The sequence below is a fragment of the Sturnira hondurensis genome, unplaced genomic scaffold, assembly GCF_014824575.4.
Source record: "Sturnira hondurensis isolate 20B ecotype Veracruz unplaced genomic scaffold, ASM1482457v3 Scaffold0015509, whole genome shotgun sequence".
Classification (NCBI taxonomy): domain Eukaryota; kingdom Metazoa; phylum Chordata; class Mammalia; order Chiroptera; family Phyllostomidae; genus Sturnira; species Sturnira hondurensis.
The window spans coordinates 6,065,842-6,086,303 of NW_028088140.1; the positions used below are offsets into that span (position 1 = coordinate 6,065,842).

The 20,462-nt window shown below is 45.6% G+C and overlaps 1 protein-coding gene across 6 annotated transcripts; it reads left to right on the forward strand.

Moving 5' to 3' along the window:
* Positions 1-283: 283 nt before the first annotated feature.
* Positions 284-17,989, forward strand: SOCS2 (suppressor of cytokine signaling 2). 6 transcript variants are annotated; one of them, XM_037064676.1, is made up of 4 exons: positions 2,430-3,388; positions 4,047-4,472; positions 4,818-5,178; positions 7,114-17,989. In XM_037064676.1, the coding sequence occupies exons 3-4, from the start codon at positions 5,040-5,042 to the stop codon at positions 7,569-7,571; spliced, it is 597 nt and encodes a 198-aa protein (XP_036920571.1). In that variant the 5' UTR covers positions 2,430-3,388; positions 4,047-4,472; positions 4,818-5,039; the 3' UTR covers positions 7,572-17,989. The 6 variants fall into 6 exon arrangements, with proteins under 6 accessions (XP_036920573.1, XP_036920571.1, XP_036920570.1 ...); XM_037064678.1 differs by lacking the exons at positions 2,430-3,388; positions 4,047-4,472 and adding an exon at positions 284-2,390; XM_037064675.1 differs by lacking the exon at positions 4,047-4,472.
* The last annotated feature ends 2,473 nt before the right edge of the window (positions 17,990-20,462 follow it).

A 20,462-nucleotide genomic window follows, 5' to 3' on the forward strand; every position in this document is an offset into this window, starting at 1 on the left:
GAAGAGGAAACAGCACAGATAAAGGCCCCAAGGAAGGAGAAAGAGCAGCATGATCTAGAAATAGCAAGGAGTCTAATGTGACTGGTACAGAATGTGACTGGTACCACTGGTACAGTGGTACTCTGTTCCTGGTACACCAGGAACAGAGCAGGAGGAGATGGGACTGGATCTTGTAGGTGGCTCTTAGGATTTGCAAGTGATTCTTAGGATTTTGTCTTTTACTTAGATGTGATGCAGGCATTTGGTTCAGAGCAGAGGAGGGACATGAAATTACTTAGTTTAAACAGGATCACTCACTGCTCTATTGGGGGTAAAGGCTACTAGGAAGGAAGTTAAAGCAGTAAGCCAGGCAGAAATGGGGTGATTGCACTGGTATGTGGTGACGGGGCAAGTGCTTCTTTTCTGGGTTTATTGTGAAGCCAGAGTCAAAGGACTGGCTGACAGATGGGATGTGGAGTCTGTGAGAAAGACTGCATTTGAGGATGACTCTTGAGGTTTTTGACCTCTGCAACCGAAGACTGGAGTTGACACTTTCACAGATGGGGAAGATTGAAGGAGGGATGGTTTTCATTTTTGGTGGAAGAGGGTATTGTTTTAAGGAGTTATGAGGACTCAGTTTGGAATGTATAAAATTGGAGATGCCTATTTGACATTCAAAAGTGATACTGAGGCAGGTCTGGAGTTCAGAGGACAGATACATCAGGACCGGAGTTATAATCTCTACAAATTACACAGTATTCCCTTGGGGTAATTGAAGACACTGGCCTATATGCAATTTTGGGAAAACAATGACTATCAAAAATACTGGAACACTGTTAAGTAAAGCCAAATTTAAAAATTCACCCATACCCTGCCACCCTAAAAAAAACTGCTTTCATTTCTCCACATTCCCTTCTGTTTTTGTACACACGCAAGCATAACTTCATAATGTGGTAACAGCTTGAAATAGTTTTATTTTACTTTTTCTTTTTAATTTAACTTGATCCCATAAACCTTTTTCCCCTAGAGGCTCCTATATGTATTTCTTGTGGATTAAAAGTGGCCCAAAAAGTGCTTGGGCATTACTGAGAAATATTTCAGAAACAAAAATCAAAAATCCTACTTTGGTCCAGTTTGGTGCCCCAACAGCTGGCGTTGTGTTGTTTCCTGTACACTTTGTGGACAATGACTGTCTTTGGAGGTGACTTGGAGCTGACACCTGAGTGATGAGCGCTGGCCGTACACCGCTCTGGGAAGGGCCCTCCCAGAATGCGGACAGCATGTGCAAAAGAGAGAACAGCACGTGTTGGGAGGCAACAGGAAAGTACATTAAGAACAGATGCTGGCAGACTCATTTCAATTGACAATTAAATAGAAACGTATTTTATCTTTAAAATGTTTTTAAAATATCTTTTAATGTAAACTACAGAAGAGTGAGTACACCCTACCTCTGGGATTCTCTACCAAGGAAGAAGAAACCATATGGAATAATTTAGAACATGGCGAACCCTAGTAGATGTAGTGGTTCTTAAAGGTTCTGGTCTCAGACTATACACAACCTCTACGTGGAACCTGATTTGTTCATTCATCCCAGTCCCTCACCCAGAACCAGAATCCAGTCTTTGTAGAAAAGATCAAGGGTCTAGAGACAGTAAACGACCCGTGCAAGTCTTCAGCTACTTTAAAGAGGGTTTTAACTAGGGTTCAGTTAGCTCTGCCCTCCACATCGGACACTCCCTCCACATCAAAAGCCAAAAAACAAAACATGATTACATGCACAGGACTTCCATCTTTCAGAAAGTCCTTGGTTATCTGGGAATTGCTCGCCTGCCTATCATTTGAATAGTTATTTAATAAAAAGCAGTAAAATAGAGTAAACCGACCCCGTGAGTCCTCGCGGGGGCAGACGGGAACGGGCCTACGTTTCCTCCCAGAGCCAGCAGAGGGGGCACCAGGCAAAGTTTGTGAACTGCACCGCCCCACGTCTCCTCCCCCCCTTCCTCGCCCAATTTCCTCATAGCCACCGCTTCAACTAAAAGTAATCTTTGACCTTTCATTTGAGCAGTGATGCAATAGAATAGTACTTCAAAGAAAAATGGGTTATCGATATTTTGGATCCAGTTTTCCCGTGAATATTAATGGTTTTTAAAAAGTAGGTCACATTTCAGGTGCGGGCGGGCAGGACAAGTTCAGTTCCTCCTGAGGCCAGGTGACCTACAACCAGGTAGGAGGAGGTGAAGGGTTCCCGGACAGGAAAGAAGTGGCAGGATCTTTCCGAATTCCCGGTCCCTGGGTGCCAGCCCTGCGGAAAATCGCGGAGACACGCGCTCTCCGGACTGCAGGCACCAAGGCCCATCGCCCAGCACTACCCAGGAGTGTGGGTGAGAGCGCACCCTCGGCAGTTGGCACAGGTGAGAGGGAGCCGCCAGGCGGCGGGAAGGAGACGGGAGCGGGGAGGAGGGGAGGAGCCGAGCTGGCCTGGTGCAGGGGACAGAGTAGCACAGCCCGGGGGAAGGAATTCAGAGCGGCCAGCGCTGCCTAAGGAGGCGCCCGCAGTATGCATTGTCAGGCTTGGGCTGAGGGGCCGGCCTCTGACCCGCTCCCTCCGGCTGTCAGGTGTGAGCTCCAGGCGGAGGGCTGGAAAGGGGCCTTCCGCACACGATTCAAGCGTCTTCGAGCCGGAGGGGCCTTTTCGAACAGGCTCTCCTGCCTGCCCCTCACAAAATATGCCACTGGAGGGTCGCGAGAAGGGGCAGAGGGAGTGGGAAAGAGACCCTCCCTCCCCTCCGCAGGCTGAGAATGTCTGCTACTCGTTCGTTCCCGCCGTACTCCTGGCACAGCTTGGGTTCAGGCTCTGGCCTCAGAAACTCCGGTTGGCAGCCGGGGTCCTCTCCAAGGTGTCTCCGGACAATCAGGAGAGCGGGATCTAAGGAGGGCGGGTTCCCAGGCAGCCACTGGGTGCTGCCTTGAACCAGAGGACTCAAAGCCCGCCTCCCCTGAAGCCTGCGCAGTAGCGCCCCAGCCTTTTTAAAGCCTTAGGAGAGGCCACGGTCACGTGGGGCGAATTCCTGGAAAGTTCCTGGAAAGCGGCCTCCGCAGCAGTCGGGCGGGGCACTCTTGGAGCTCAAACCATAGAGGGAGGCGGGGAGCTTGGGAGGCGCGTCCGGCTGGAAGTCGTGCGCACACAGCGCTTCGGGTACCGACGTTTAACTCTTGCCAAGTCTCGCCGCCGCCTCCGCCGCGGCTCGCAGGCCTTGGGCTTCCCTTGAAGCATGAGCCTCCTAGCCCGCTGCTACCAGCGCTGCGCGGGCCGCGGACAGTGCGCTCCGGGACTCCGGGTGCACCACCTCACAATCCTCTGTGCCCACAGTTGGGGTGCCGGAGCAGCTCCAGCAGGGGCAAGCGGCAGGTACTGTTCTGGGAATCCCGAAGGCTCCGCCCCAGGAGGGTCGCTGGGGAGGAAACCCGGGCATAGCCTCGGGCGCGGGAGGCCTTGGCTTCCGCAGCCGGGGGAAGAGAGTCAGAGAGCTGCGATTCTGCCCTGCCGCCGGTGTTTTTGCCGGCTTTCTTCGGTTCCTTCCCGGCGTCGAGAAGTCTCCAGAATTTTTTTCTCCTAAATTGCCATCCAAATTAATAATCCTCTTTAATAACCTGATCTCCCGTTCCTCCCCACCCCCTGCCTCCCGCCCTGGCTCCTTACTCCTCCCTCTGCCCTTCCCACCTCCTTGATCACAGTCGGAGGGAAACCCAACAATTGCTCTGGCTGGCGGGTGTGCGAGCCCAGAAGGGGATATTGGAGCCCGGGGTTGGGGGGAGCGTCTAGGCTACAATCCCTGGGTCTTTTGTTTGTCCTCTGTGCTGAGAACTCGGGCCGCGGGCGCGCCCGGTCTCTTCGCATCCCCAGGCGTCTTGTTACCGAATTAAAAGTCAACAGGGGATACTCGGGCAGGCACCCCTCCTTTCCTGGGCCCCTCCCTGCTCCTCCTCCCCAGGTCGCTGGGGAGGCTTGCTGGGTGTGGAGGCGGCGGCCGAGACCAAGGTAAGGGCTCAGTTTGGTTCTCTTGCAGGTCTCGCAGCTCTCGCTGCAGCCTGCTCGGCCGCGACCCGGCCCCGGGCTCCGAACACCCGCGAAGCCTGAGCGCTCGGGTTGATTCCTCGACAGCGCCTGCGGCAGCGACAACAGCAGCAGCCGCCACCACTCCCAGCGGCGCCCCCCACCCCTGTCCGAAGCTGGGGGAGGGTAGCGAGGCTGCCTCAGAGCCAGAGATACGGCAACTCCAGCACCTTAGCACCCCAGGCTGCTGGCTTGGGCCCCAGGAACCCCGCGGCAGCATAGGGCACCGAGCTTGTGCCGGACACTTTCTCGCAGGGGCTCTTCGGGCTGTGCAGAGTGTGACAAAGGAGTGCAGTTTTGGAAGCTCTCCTGTTAATTGCCTTTAAACAATTTTTACCACTTGTCCTTGACTAGGGCCTATTTACTACTGTGTCCGCAGGTGACTCTTTACTCTTCCATTCTGTTAGCCTGTGATTTCAGCGAGCTGCCCTGGGCGGGAAGACACCGGGTTCCCCACCCGCTTCCTGTCTCTCCCGCCCGCCTCCCCCACCCCCCACGCCGCGCCCCTCTCCCTCTCGGCGATTCCGGAGCTCCTGATCCCTTGCACTCTCTATCTTCCTGTCTCTAGAGCTGGGTCTGGGCAGTGACTGGATGCTTGGGGTTAAGTGGTGTAGGAGTGTAGACTCAGAGGAGTCCCGGGGTTTTCCACGTTGCTGTCTCCCCACCCACACCTCGGACAGGGGTCCAGTTCGGACTGACCCAACCCCACACTTTCTCTTTGCAGGCAAACTGTGGGTGACCGCGCCTGCGGAGGACTTGGCCATCTGTCCACTGGGACCTGGGGAGGAAGAATCAGCAGCTCTGCACCCCCTCCCCCTCCACCACCATTTTGGATACTCCGCAGGGACGTGTTTTGGGGTTCCCACTGACTTCCAGGAAGGACAAGTGCCCCTCTCTGACCCCAGCTCCGGCGGCCACCTCTGTTTGCTGCGGTGACCTTTTGCCCATGACCCTGCGGTGCCTCGAACCCTCTGGGAATGGCGCGGAAGGGACACGGGGCCAGTGGGGGACCGCGGGGACCTCAGAGGAGCCGTCCCCGGAGGCGGCGCGTCTGGCGAAGGCCTTGAGGGAGCTCAGTCAAACAGGTAGGAAGCGGTAAGGCCGCCGCATGTTCCCGGGGCGGGGCGGGGTGGGGGCGGATGCCTTCACAAAGATGCGGCTGGGGGCTATGCTGGTGTGGAATGCATAAGGGAAAAGGGAATGAGTTGGGAAGCAAAGGATAGGGAGGAAAAAGTCCCCTTGCTTCCTGCCTCTTCCTTGGAGAGGATGCACACACGGCCCTGGATCTTTGGGATGTGAAATGAAAGTGGTTCTTGAGAGACTTAGGCCTGGAAGACCTTGGAAATTGCCCCTTAGGGCACCGAAAACATTTTTTTGCGCAGCCGCGGGGTGGGGTCGAGGGGTCCAGCACTAGGGCTCAAATTCTANTGGGGGCGGATGCCTTCACAAAGATGCGGCTGGGGGCTATGCTGGTGTGGAATGCATAAGGGAAAAGGGAACGAGTTGGGAAGCAAAGGATAGGGAGGAAAAAGTCCCCTTGCTTCCTGCCTCTTCCTCGGAGAGGATGCACACACGGCCCTGGATCTTTGGGATGTGAAATGAAAGTGGTTCTTGAGAGACTTAGGCCTGGAAGACCTTGGAAATTGCCCCTTAGGGCACCGAAAACATTTTTTTGCGCAGCCGCGGGGTGGGGTCGAGGGGTCCAGCACTAGGGCTCAAATTCTATCGGAAGAAAGAGCCTGGTGCCTTTCTTTGTGCTGAGTGCAAGGAGGCGAGTGGGCGCAGTGCTGCCGGTAGCTTCTGCTGCATCCTGCTCCCGGGCGGAGCAGCCGCTGCAGCGTGGGACCTTGATGGCCAAGTGCAGGAACCAACAGATTGCCGCGCACGCAGCTGCCGTGGAACCTTGAAAAGTGTGCACAGCGAAGCCCCTGCTAAGTGTACGGCCTTCAGGGGAGTCTTTCGAATGCAGTCCTGTGCTTTGCATGGCTCGCTGTTGTCTCGGAATCCAAAGAAGAAAAAAGTGAAAAGAAAAATCTGGCAAAACCCGTGGGTTTTCAACATCTCTGGATCCTAAAAGTTGATATTTTGGTAGCACTGGGGAGAGGGGACTGTTCCCTTATTCCCTCACACGTGTTTGTCGGTCATCAGCTTCCTCCCACCCCAGCTGGAGAGACCAGCAGATTCAGGAATCTGAGCAATCCTTCATTCTTTCTTTCATTTGTTTTGGAGGAATGGCATATTGTTTAAACTTTAATGCAGAATGTCACGTTTGTAAACAGGATGGGCCGTCGGTAAATGGTGCAGGCAGATCAAGTCGAGAATGCTGGGTAGACCCTGGGACGGTTGGGGTTGGATTTGAGTTAGGGCAAGTCCAAAAGATAGCAGAGTTGAAATACTAATTGTCAATTGGGGTTTCCTTTATTTCTCAATGACTGATCAGGTAGTTGTAATCAAAACACCAAACAGAAGCCATTGTACGAAGAACTGTGTTTTTACAAGTAAATAGGGCTTTGAACTGAGATACATCCATTGGCAGATTGGGAGAAGAGTTGGGGGATGCCAGCCATCCAAAAAGTTGCTTCTGTTGTTTTATTCCATGAATTAGCTGCAGTTGGGTTTTAAGGGCATACCTTTTATTTTAAACTTCCGATTTATTTCTAGTTTGTTCCAACTCTTTGATTTCTCAGGGGTGGCGCTGGAAAAGCATCGTGCTTTGTCAGCCGGTGTGTCACATTGCAGATATTGTTTCATTAGGAGAAAGTCCTGATGCTTTAAAGAATGGCCACAGAAAATTACTTTAGAAAAAAACTGTCTCACATTTTGTGTGTGTAAAATAACATGGACCCACATTTTCATTAAGTTTCTGTCGAAAGTATTTGTGGTAGCCTCTCGTATACCTTCACTCACATACCTCTTTTTAGAGCTGGAAAAATTGTTGTCAAGTACTTGCCCCACTTAAAACATTCTTCCTAATAATGATTTTACTCTCTTTTCTTTTTCTTTCCGAATAAAAACCCCAGGTTGGTACTGGGGGAGTATGACTGTTAATGAAGCCAAAGAGAAATTAAAAGAGGCACCGGAAGGAACTTTCCTGATTCGAGATAGTTCGCATTCAGACTACCTACTAACAATATCTGTTAAAACATCAGCTGGACCAACAAATCTTCGAATCGAATATCAAGATGGGAAATTCAGATTGGACTCTATCATATGTGTCAAGTCCAAGCTTAAACAGTTTGACAGTGTGGTTCATCTGATCGACTACTATGTTCAGATGTGCAAAGACAAGCGGACAGGCCCAGAGGCCCCCCGGAACGGCACTGTCCACCTTTATCTGACCAAACCGCTCTACACGGCAGCGCCGCCTCTGCAGCATCTCTGTAGACTCACCATTAACAAATGCACCACCACCATCTGGGAACTGCCTTTACCAACAAGACTGAAAGATTACTTGGAAGAATATAAGTTCCAGGTATAAGTGTTTCTTTTTTTCTTAACATGCCTCATATAGAGTATCTCCAAATGCAGCTACGTAGAAAAGAACCCCAAAACTTGAGTGACTGCTCTTGGATAACTGCATGGAGTTCTAAGAACAGCTGAAGGAATCTAACTTAGATGTGTGACGAGGTAGCGAGGTAAAGTTTCCTCAACTATTTTCACCCGAGTAACGCTTCCCTTCCTGAGGCTAAGACCAGTTGATCTTTTAACAATTAAATATCCCAAGTAAAGGCTGAAGTAACATTTGTATCAGAATGCCTTGCCTTTTGAGATTCCTTCCTTGTTGGTTGAAGGTCCAAGCACCAGTGAACGAACTCCACGAAGGGGCACTGAAGGGGAAGGAAGCTAACACAGGCTGACTTCAGTTTTATATGCCTGGTGATCTGAGTCTGTTCTGGACATGTTACGTTTTGCATTCTGATGTACCTGGGGGTTTTGTTGATCACATTTACTTATGAGTGTTTATCCTTCATTTTATGCAATTAACCAAATCAACCAAAAAAAGTGACCATGAAATCCTGTATTTGTCTTTTTACTACACGTATGAACTCTCTCATGTGAACGAGTACTGTAGTAATCCATTTTAAGGGAGCCTTACTTCCAGCATATTTCAAATTGGTGCAAACGGAAAAGACTTGGTCTTTCCCTTTAAGGCTAAAGACAAGAATGTCCTGCTATACAGGTGCAACCCAATCCCTGTTCATTAAACTGTGTAGATATAGACATATTACCCTTTGAAGTAGCCGTGCCCCGACGTTTTCCCATGGATTGTTTTGGAAATGGCTTTAGAAGTTTTCAAGGTGTCCTTGACGTGTCTAGCCATGGACATCAATGGTTCTCTCCCTTCTACCATGTAGAACACTTTGACTTAATTTTCTTCCAGACATAGGGGAATACCTGCCTGTTTTTCAAAGTGTTTATTTACTGCTGTTATTATTTGATTAGAATGTATTAAATAAAAAAACACCCTGACTTTTACAAGTTGCATACATTACTTTGAATTGTAGAAAACATACATTTTTGTGGTACTGTAATAGAGGGTTGCCATAAAAACAAGTCAAGTGAAATAAGCCAAATAAATATCCAGCAAGAGGTGGAGCATTACTTGCCCTTCCCTGGAGCTATGGTCATACTTGCCCTTTGCGTTTGGGGAAGCATGGCTTAGAAACTTCCAGACTTGCCAAGTGGCCCTTACACAAGTTGAACAGGCATCACAGTAATGCCCTTTTTATTTCCAAAAACATGGTTTAGAAACTACAGCAACTAACATATCCTAGTCTTTTACAGGTTGAGTAGACATAATGCAAAATAAAAATAGAGTTTTATGGCCAGGTACTTTATGCCACACAGTCTCATGACTGTCACAAATGTGCTGCCTTTTGGAGTCCAGACGTAAGAAATCTGCCTGCACAGCCGCGTGCGATGGGGTAGCCCAGGGAAGGCGAACCTAGTGTAGTGTGTGTCCTGAGTGAATTCTGCTAAGACAGACATATAATTTATGACTATAAAGTATAGCAAAACCTGTGCAGATAATATCATGAAACTCGGAAAATGGCTTTGTGCCTGTGTATTCAAACAGCAGAGCCAAAGAAAAGATAGCGTGGTGTCCCTTAGGAAGAATTCATTTTAGCCTAAAATTTCAAGAAGAGCCATACTTTCAGCGTCTCGTCTATGATCAAGGGTTAACCTTTTTAGTGAGATGTACAGGTTCTATGCATTACTTGCCCATTTTCTCCACTGAAAACAGTTGTCTAATGTGGGATGTTTGGCTTCCCTGGCAAAAATTCCACGTGGCCAGTGACGAGGGGCTTTGTGGGATTTGCTTGAGGTCTGTCACACATCTGCTCTCTTTGTTTCAAACAGTCTGCAGTTTCCCACTTCCTGAGAGTGGGATGCGGTAGTGGGGCATGGGCACCTGTGGCACGGTAGGGAGTTCTGCGGTGTTGCTGGCAGGTGACTGAGGAGAGCAGAGGACAGCAAAGACATCTCTGGGGTGTGCTGTGGAACTGTTGCCTCACATTTCAATCCTCCCCGTTTCGAGTACATTGATAAGCATTAGGAGACGATCTCTTTTTCTCTTTTTGTTTTATTTTGTTTTACAATTACTAACATTATACTGCGTTTATTGTGTGCCCGGTTCTTAGCCCTGGACATGCATGTTCTAATTTAAACTTCACACAGATGGAATGGGCAAAGCACAGCGATCACAGGAGGTACACCTGACTTGGGCATGAGGAGGCATTCCAGGAATATCCTGGCCCTCCTTATTCCTGGAGAGGAATTACAAAGAGCAAATTGCTGCTATTTCTATATTGATCCAGATGAGCACATTAGAGCAGGCCATAAAAGGAACCCTCAGCACTTCGGTTGCTGCCGCGCCTGGAAAAGTATAGGTGCCTTAGTTAGCACTGTGCTACGTGGGATTTCAGTCAGCTGGGCCCAGTGGTTTTCTGCTGGTGCTGGGGTGGGTCAGGAGGGGTTTCACTGTTTTACTTGGGGGGTGGTCCGTGATGCCAGTTACCAATTATTGGTAGCCCCATTTCATGGACTATTGAACAAAAAAAGTTAAGATACACACTTGTCCAAAACTCAACAGAGCCAAGAAAAATATCCAGGGATCTCCTTCTATGTAGGGCATTTTCAGATTTTAGTGAGGGTATGTATGGATTATTGTTGCTGTGTTGAAAAATAGAGTGTATAGTATCCCCTCAAATCCAAAATACTTTTGAGTTTCCAATGGGAGCAGAGTTGAGGCAGTGGAGTTTTTCATTCTATAAAAGTGAGCGCTGGGGACTACTTTTTGGGGAGTCAGCGTTTTGGGGGGCTTTGGACAGTGGAGAAAAGGCAGTTCAGCTTAGAGCTGAGAGTTCCTTTAAGGCATGTTAGTAAAAAAGTCTTGACTTCATAGTAATTATGTAATCCAAATAGGTAAGAGAATGGTACAGTTGTTTGGGAGTGTTTATTTTCTTGGGAAGGATTTTCTCTGCTTTTAGAAAATTGTACCCTGGTAGGAGGGTAAGAGAGAGACGTCATCAGATAATCCATGGGATGGAATGTCCTGAGACCAGGCCCTGTTCTGCTCCGAGTGGGCACAGGCGTGGAATGGTAGGGGTGAGTGGCTGTGGTCACAGCCAGCAGCCGGCTCAGACCTCTCCTGTCTCCCACTGGTCATTTCTAGCCTTTGGAGCAAAAAAAAGTGTTGTCATTCATTCTAGGCTTTTTGTTTACTAAGAGGCCTGTGCATTCCTCTCTCATTTTTAACTTCTTAGAATTTCAAAGCTTGAAACCACCTTTCCAATCATGTATTTTAGTTTTGCCATTTTACTGAAGCCTTTCAGAGGAGGTCAGGAAGTTCTTCGGGATATGCACACACACAGAGTCCAGCAAACCAATGGCAGAGTCAATGGACACATGAACAGCCTTTGTAGAAACTGCACCCTAAACTCTTTGTTTAAACCGTCCATACTCCATTTGGCTGCCTTGTAAGCCCTGCGGCTCTTTCAACATTGCATTTCTCTTCCTCTGAAATTAGATGCAGGCGGGCCTTTGGAGTGGTGTACGGGGTAATCCCAGTTCTCAGCTCCTTCCACCCCGCTTCAAATAGTCGGCTTCTGCTGGGTTTCCTGACGTCCACATTAGAGTTTTGCGTTCACTTTAACTCCTCAACGCTTTCAACCTGTTTGCTGTTTTAATGTCTAAAACCTGCCATCCGTGTTCTTTTATGATCTCATTCTTGCCTCTGCCAGATGTGAGTCACACACAGCCGTGTCCGGTGACTGCCCGCCTCCTGTCCGCACCAGTGGAGTCCGCTCTTTCTTCCACCCGCTCGTGGGCATGACGGCGCAGTTAATCCCTGCCTCACTCTGCCGTCTGCGTCGTCCTCGAGGTGCCCTTTAGTTCGCCTGACAGACAGCCCTGTTGGCCATATCATACTTCGATTAAAGAAGGCAATTATATTCTCCTTGAGTTGGGTCATCGAATGATGTAGAATACCTTGAGATGAAATCTCAGAGTCTTTCTCTTTGGTTCCTTTCAGGTTTTTAGACAAGTAGCCAGCCCCAAATACCGCACTTCTGCTACGTGCATGATTTATGTGTTTATTTTTACTTAAGGTACGAGAGGCTCCTTACGTTACTTTTCATTTGATTGCAGTGGAAATGCCCTCCACTCCTTCCCTCTGCTTGTTTATGTAAGAGTGATTCTGTGATAGTCTTATTGCACTCCGATGTAGACATAAATATTTCTCCCCATCTTCACATATTTTTTATAGTTTTTCTAATTTTTTTCTCTGTGGCTTCACTTCAGGTTACTTAACTTTATTACCAAAGTAAAGTAACAGCTGTCGCTACAGTAGCCTCTCAAAGCCCTGCAGCCCCCAGCGCCAAGGTAGTAAATAAGCTGAAATCACAGAGCAAAGCTGGATATTCCTTCCTACACCTCCCGGAGCTTTGTCAACAAGAGGCTGGATCCAACAATTGTCACAGTGAATGGGGTTCATGTCAGTGAACGTTTAGTGAGCCATAAAAATAAAACTGCTTTTCCAGACGATCTCACTTGGAACTGTACCCTTCACTTACAGGAACTCTGACTTGCCCTGGAGATCAGGTGTGCGTTCTGTGAACTATTACTCATGTGGCGCTGTCTCTCTTAGAAACAGAGGGAAGGGATATACAAGCCAGAGTCCTAGAGAGAGGGAAGGAAGTACAACCAGCTGCCTTCCCCTCTGTCTAAGTATAAATACCACCCAAGGAGCCCCATTTCTATGGAGGAGAGTGAGACTTCGTCACAGAATTCCATAAAGTTTTCCGGTATTTTCCCAGTTTCCAACTGTGTTCAGATAAAAGTTTATATTTTGTTAAATGGTTTTCCCTTCTCTTAGTTTGGTATGCTTTTTTTTCCTGTTTAGATTTTTGTCCAGAGAGCTGCTATCATCCTTAACATTTAGAAAAATATTTTCCATGTTATTTCTACCTAGAGAAGTTGTTTGATTTCCCATTTTAACCTCCCTTCTGCCATCTTGGTGAACTTGATTGCTCTCAGGTTTCCAGCATAGTTTGTTTCTCATTTCTATTCCCAGGTTGTGACCATCAGTGCTGTATTTGGTCAGAAAGTATGTTTGCATTTTGCACATTTGATTAGGGCATCTGCTTTCAGTTATCTGCAGCAGTAGGGGCAGAGTGAATGGGGTCGTTGAAACTCAAATACATCTAGCTAGTTCTGGTCTCACCTTTCTCCCCATTCAATCTCCTTTGCTAGAACTACTGATAGAAAAATTACTTCCTCACTCACTGTATTTTCCCTGTCCATCAGACAATGAGAAAGTTAGGAAACAACAAAGTGACTAAAAAAGATGGCAAGATGAGAAAATTAAGGGGCATCAGTGGTGTGCTGAGGACTCCTGAGAGGGATTTTGTAAGTTAAATCGTTATGGGTAAACCTTTGGTAGATGGAAGCCAGCCGCAGTGGGACTGTTTATACTGCAGAACCTGGCAGCTACTACGAATGTGTGTCTTTAGAACCCTGATGAGGATGTGATAAGGTTGAAGAGGAGGGTAGAGGTGAGTAGGAGCACACCTTATAGGCCTTACCGAGGAGCTCAGAACTTGTGCAGAGAGCAGTGGATAAAAGCTTTTTAAAATGGAGGTGTAACTGAACTAGGTTTATACTTTATATCCCTTGGAAGCCCTTTGGAAAATGTCTTGGAACAAAGCAAGAGTGGAGTTAAGGAGACTGGTTAGGTGTGAGCTGATAGGTGGGAAGGGGTGGGAACGAGGCAGTGGTTGGGGAAAAGATTGGGGAGGGGTGCAGATGTGGACCCCCATTGGCTGTAGGCTCACACCTGTGCTGGACTTTGGGTTCCACAGTTGCAGCTTCTCTGTGAAGGGCAGCTTCCACACCAGGTGAGTTTAGGTAGTTGGCAGATTCTGTTCCCAAAAGGTAGGGGGCGTGGTGGTGCAATGGGCAGAACCTTGACCTAGGAGTAGAAGAACTTGGGGTTCACTCTTGGTTGTTTGAGTGTAAGCCAAATACTAATGCTGTGAAATGAGGAGCTTGGCACCTTTGTCACTCAGATACGGAGCAATCTGTCTCCCAGCTGGTGCGTGTGTGGCCAGAGGAGAGGCAAGCTCTACATTAAACTGTAGTGTGGACTTTGCCTCTAATTCGTAATATATTCTCATTTATTTTGAAAAAAAAAACACTCACTTCCTCTTAACTCTACACTTTTTCATAGCTGGAGTCAGTTAAGTCCATTTTTATTCTGGTTAACAGAATTTTGTGTTTTCATACGGCCATGGATCTCTGAGCTCTACCTATATAAGGAAGGAGTAGTTTGGACTTGGATTTTTAAGTCTTGGTTTTCTGATGGAGAAACAGGAATCTGCTGTGTGTTGGCCATTATCACGGTAACCCTTTGGATGAATTTTCATGATCAGGGGACCTGGGGGTCTGCCTTTGCTCTGCTCCCTGAGCCAATAGGATAGATGTGACCCCAGACAGTTGTAGACAAGTGATACATTTTTTACAGGTCATCTTTCCTATTTACATAGATTGTTCTCATTTCTAATCGATCCTCAATGGACAGGGTGCCAGTGAGCTTTATTTTTCTTATTCTCTGTCAAACAAGTCAAAGGAAAAAAGAAGGAAAGAAAAGAAATAAAGAAAAAGGGAAAGGAAAGGAAAGGAAAAGGAAAGAAACCAAATCACAAAAAACCTGGAAAGTGCTAAAGGGATTCTTAGAATCTTTGGTAAAGTGAAAAGACTCTTGGAAGGTAAGTGATCCTATCCTAATATATTCATCTTGTTGATTTGGATTTTCTTGGATCTTATTTAAAGTGGGCACATCTCTGATCAGGGGGGCACCCTCTTGGAGGGTGGATATGTATAGACCTCAGGCAGAGGCTCTGTGCCTGGTAATGGCTGAAAGTCCCAAGAGATCCAGGTTGCAGCTGCCGTGGGATTTATGATGTTCTGGGGGTGGCAGTGAGGTGGCCACTCTGTAACAAATGAACTCTTGGGCTTCCAGTGACCTGGAAAAAGCCAGAACATTTAGTAATGTCAGGCACTATACTTGACACTTTACAAATATGACCTCATTTAGTGTTCCCAACAAACCTTTGAAATAGATTCTGCTTTTATCTCCACTTTACAGATGAGGAAACTGACACAGAAGATTTAGTGACTTAAGAGGGAGAGCTAAGATTTGAACTGAAGCCAGTCTGACTCCAAACCCATGCTTTTATTCACTCTTCTATCCTTTTTCTCCATAAGCTTACAAATGCTCTTAAGCTCTGAGGCCTGCAGCCTCAATGATGTATGCTAGGCCAAGTGCCTTTTAGTTACATGCAGTGAGTAGAGGGCTATGACCCTGTCTGCCCAACTTGTGATTCTGGTATTATTAGGACTTTGGTTTCAGAAATAATATAAGATCTCCCCAAACCCTGAACATCCAGCTTGGAAGTATTCCTTCCATCTGAATTTCTGAATTTATACCTATCCTCCCTTCCTCTAATCTTTAGGATCAATCCAGTGCAACTATAACCTGCCATCTCTTCCCTATCACCCCTTTCCTTTCTCTGTAGGTAAATTATATGAACAATGCATCAGTCATAATAAGGTAGGTTATGCTGCAAAACAAATAATCCCAAACTCTCAGTGGCTTAAAATAACAGTGTATATCCTGAAATAACAAAGATTTCTCTACCCACATATGTCTGTCTTGTGTCACTGGGGAGTCTCTTAGTCATTCAGGAACCCAGGCTGACAAAGCTGTCCCCTCCTCCACCATGGCTGATGGCCGGGGTGCTGAGCCAGTGGGAAAGGAGGAATCCAAGGGTCTCTGTTGGCTTTGAAAATCTGTCACTTCCACTCCAAACTCATTAGCCAAACTCTGTAAAATGGTGCCACCCACCATAAGAGGGCCAAGCAGCCCGGGCGGAGAAAAACCAATATTAGGTGAGCAGCAGTAATAACCACCATATACACCATGCCATACATTTCTTCCTCCTTTTTTCTCCCTGGTTTGGCTAATTACACCTCAGGTAAACTTTATAGGAAACACATTAAGCCTCTTTAATTCCATTCCTCCTTTCATTTTTGTGTTCCAAAACTTTTTCAAGTACTGCAAAATAACTTCTCCCTTTGTGAGAGCCATTTGTGAGACAAAAGGAAAGGTCTTAAGTCTTGAAGTGAAATTATACATATTGGAGACTTAGGACTACTAACCCTAAAAGCTTCTGAAATAAGTAGAGATTCCTTCTGCTCTTTGCAAATGCCTCCCTAAGCTTCCTCACTCTGCTAAATGTAAACTGGTTTTTCCTCCATTTTCAATATTAAAGACAAATAATGCTCACATTTACTTCTTACTGTTTTTGCTTAATCCAGCTATATTGCAAAGTATTGAATAGTATTATTTTCTCTCAATTTAAGTTAAAATGCACCCATTATGGGTCCATAAATCAAATGGACTACTGTGTGGTAAACTGACTGCCTTGTCACCAGTTTAAATCAGCTTCTGCGGGAAATCGTATTCTAAATTCCAAACAATGAATGGGTTTACAAACCTCGTTTTAGAATGCAGCCTCTTTCTAAATTGGACTGTCTTTCTATAGCATATTTGTGTATAATCAGAACACCAGAATAAATGTTGTGTTTTAATGGATGATTATCCTCTACTGTATTCATGGGTTATTATCTTTGAAAAAATTAGAATATGTAAAAACATATTTCAAAATTTTATAAGCACAATTTTTCCCTTCATTCTTCACTTTTTCTACATTGACCCAGATCAGAAACTGTAGTGTTATTTTTGACTACTCTTTATATTTCTCTCTCTTATTTATTTAGTCATTCACTCACTCGTCATTCAGCAACTATTTAGTGAGCATCTACTTGTGCCAGCCACAAGGCAAAGTCCTGGAGAAAGTTGAAAAATACAGTCTGTACCCTTAAGGAGATTCTGGGTAATGGGGAGTCACATGCCATCAATTACAGTACAGTTGACTATTGAACTTGAACAACATAGGTTTGAACTGTATGGGTGCACTTATACACAGATTTTTTTCAATAAATGCTATAAATAACATTTTCTCTAGCCTACGTTTTTGTGAGAATACAGCACATAATATGTGTATCATACAAAGCAGGTGTTAATCATCTGTTTTTGTTATTGGTAAGGCTTTCAGTCAACAGTATGCTCTTAGTAGTTAAGTGTTGGGGGAGTCAAAAGTTCTGTGTGGATTTATGACTGTGTGGAGTGGGAGAGTTGGGGCCCATAACCCCCATGCATTCAAGGGTCAACTTTACAGTAGGATCAGCAGTATGTTGAGGTGCACAAAGAGCAGCAGAAGCAGAGATGAGACATCGGGATCTACTTGAAGGTGTCAGGTAAGGCATCAGAGTGGTGGTGGCTTTTGACCAGCCAGCAGGGTGAGGGAGTTCCAAGCATAGTGTGGAGCTGTGAGAGAACAAAATTTCGCTTTGTGTGTGGAGCTTCTGATGCAAAGGAGGAAATGAGTGGGCCGGGGGCGGGGTGGGGGGTGGAATAAGCTTGAGTTGCTGAGCAGAGAACAGAACACCAAGGACTTTGCCTGCCTTTCAGAAGTTTGTGTTTCATTCGAGAAATAAGGGAGCCATTGAAGACTTTAGAGCAGAAGAAGGACCGCATCAGATTTGGTGGCAATGTGGAAGGCTGGTCCAGAGAGCCATGACCCTAGATCAGGGCTTTGTAACCCAGTCCTTGGGCTTGCAAGAGGTCCATGAATGAATGCTTGGGATGTGTGAACTTGGATAGGAAAAAAATCACATTGTTATTGTCACTAAACTCTAACTGAAATTGAGCATGTCCTTCAAATATGAGTCTGGACAGCAGATCACAATAGAATTTGCAGAATATGTAAGTTTATCACCAGTAGAAATCCGGTATTTTGGTATCATAGTACAGTTGATGCAGATATCTCAAAGTACTCTTCACATGTTTCACTAAACCCAAATAACTAGCCATTAGACCCATGATACATTGTTGTTTAATGAGTTAATAAAGGAGTGCATATATTATTACATCACAAATTTGATATGATATGTACATTTTAATAGCACTCATCCTTTGTGATCTGTGTATTTAATTTTATGATTTAAACAGTGTCCTGAGAATGGGTCCATAGTCTTCACTTGACTTTCCAAGTGGTCAAAAGAGGTCAAAACTCATGGGCCAGAGGAAGGTGCCTGAAGCAGTAGTGGGAAGGAGGGTCCATTGCTGTTGTTATTTAAGTCTTAAACTTTTATCAAAGTCATACATGTGAGTGTGGTTTCAAAAAATCAAGTAGTATGGAAAAGACAATAAAAAACCACTATGCCTTGCTCCTCTCCATATGCCAATACTATCCTTTTTTTTTTTTTTTTTTTTTTTTAACTTACAGTGTTACCTTCTCTAGTTAGACTGGGGATTCTGTGCAGGAAATGCCTTGTAATCCCCACTATGTTTTTCATTTTAGGTATTGAATAAATGACTGATAGATTCCAAAGGCACTTCCTGTGTCAAGGTCCTTATGTGCATTGCTTGTACAACCTACGGTAGTTGTAAAAGTCATACCAACTGAGACACTTGTAGACATGGTGCTTTTACCTAAAATTCTCAAGTTTTCTGTCATTTGCCTTCACATAAAAGAACACAATGTGCAAATAAAAATTTCTTTTACCTGTGCTACTTGTTTTTGTGTGAGTTTAGTGTGATGATGCGTTGAATAATCCTATGTAATCTTAAGTGAGAAATTGAGAAGGTGGATTTGAAATTTCTACCTATTATTTTTGTTGAGGGGACGGTGCCTGTTCTGTCTTGGTAGTAGTGGTTAATTTTCATATTGTTGCCCATGCTGAGTTGCAGATGGAATTGAAGCTGAGGTCTTTGATTGGCTGGCTGTGCTCTTGTGAGGTCTAGAAACGTATGTGTGGTTTGATGTATTTTGATGGTTGCCCGATAAAACTGATGTCTGGCACTTTTTCTAGGAAACACATTTAGATATCTCCAAGTTGATTTGTAGGAACTTAATGTTACTACAACTTTGTGGCAGAACTTAAGTGACAGAAGAAATAAAGGAACTTCAGTTTTGAGGGCCCTTAACAGCACCTTCCATTAGTGCCAAAGTAGAGGAGGTTGACAAAGGACTGGACTGTTAATACAGATTTATGACAAAATTAAGCACGTATCTGAACTTTTAAGAGTTGCTGATAACACTAAAATACCGTTTTAGCTACTGACACTAGACTAGCCCCCAAACTTCTAGAAAAAGGCACCGTTTCCCCTTATCTTTTAAATAACATTTCTCAATGCAGTAACCTTGGAGACTACTTGGATTAACCTGGAAATGTGATTGCTGTTTTCTGTTCTTGCTGTTTTGGGGAGGGAGGTGGAGCACAGTTTGGGAGAAACGGCATACTCTGGAAAAGTTAGCTTCTCAATTTACACACGAAAATCACAGTCCTTTTCTTCATTAATATTATAAGTAGTTGAAGAGCACATTAGAGATAGGTAATGAAGAAATGAGAGCTATTACCTGGTAATACAATGAGTTAACTTTTCTTTTAACTTACTGGTTTCTCCCTTAACACTAAACTGGCTGGATAGCAAGTTCATACTTGTTGACACTGTAGTTCAGCCTCAGAATACTCTTGGAGCAAAATGACTTTTTTGAAATGCTTTTTTGAAATACAATTTTTAGAGGAGGAAAATTTTAGATTTGGAAGAAATATTTAAGCTGCAGACCTTCAAAGCCACCTTGTTAAAAAATCATTGAATGAGCAGGTTAGTGAAGCACGGGAAGAGAAAACTTTTATAATTAACAAAGGAGATGAAAACCCAGACTCGGCGCGAGACTGGAAAGCATTGACTGTGATTTACATATACAAGACCAGAACGGGAACAGCGGCAGATATTTCTAGGAACCAGTTAAGGGAGACTGAAAAAGACAAGAGTTAGAAGAAAGTGCTTGTCTGTGGGAGGAGGAATCTCCGAACAGTTTTCGTACTTCCTACTTTAAAATCTTCAAGTTTCCTACGGGGACTGGCTTGTGGGCTACGGCGGGGTGCGCTCAAGCTGTCCGCTGGGAAGTCATCTTGGCGCCACCGGGTGAAGCAGAAACCCTTGTTTGTGTGTACCCTGCTCGAGTGTGGAGCCCAGGCGTCCTGTGGCCGGGGCTGCTCCCCCCAGTCATGCATCAGCGCCGCTTCTGGCTCCTGTACCTCCTGCAATATAGCCTAGGAAGAAAGGAAATATTAGAAACTGGCCGATGTCGACGCGCTTAATATTGAAAGCATACCAGATGAGTCGGGTATTGAGAGTAAACAGCTGGGTTACCATTTTGCTGAGTATGGAATAGGTTAACATCTGTTCACGTAGACTTAAGTCTCCTGCTGCAGATGAGAATGTGGCTCGGCAAAGTGGCTTCCATGGATTGGCTCAGAAAAGAGCATCCTTTCTGTTTTTGGTCACGTACTTGTAATATACCCTTTTACTAGGAGCTAGTTTTTCAATTCATCTAACAGCCATGACATGGTTATTACCATGGTTAGAAATCTAGTCAGTTTAGGAGGTTATGAAGTGAAAAATAAAATTGCCAACCTCCAGTCCCACTCTGCAGAGGTGAATGTTGTTAAAAGTTTCTTTTTATTCCAGAATTTTTAAATGCAAGGTAAGCATACATTTAAATTGTTTTTAAAAGCAAGCATGAATATTATTATACATTCTACTCTGCAATTTGCCTTTTTAAATTTAGTATTTGGGATTTCTCTCTATCTGCATAGCTTTATATCTCTTTTATCGTCACAAAAAGCACTAACTCATTCATAGACATTTGCACAATATTCCATGGTATAAAAT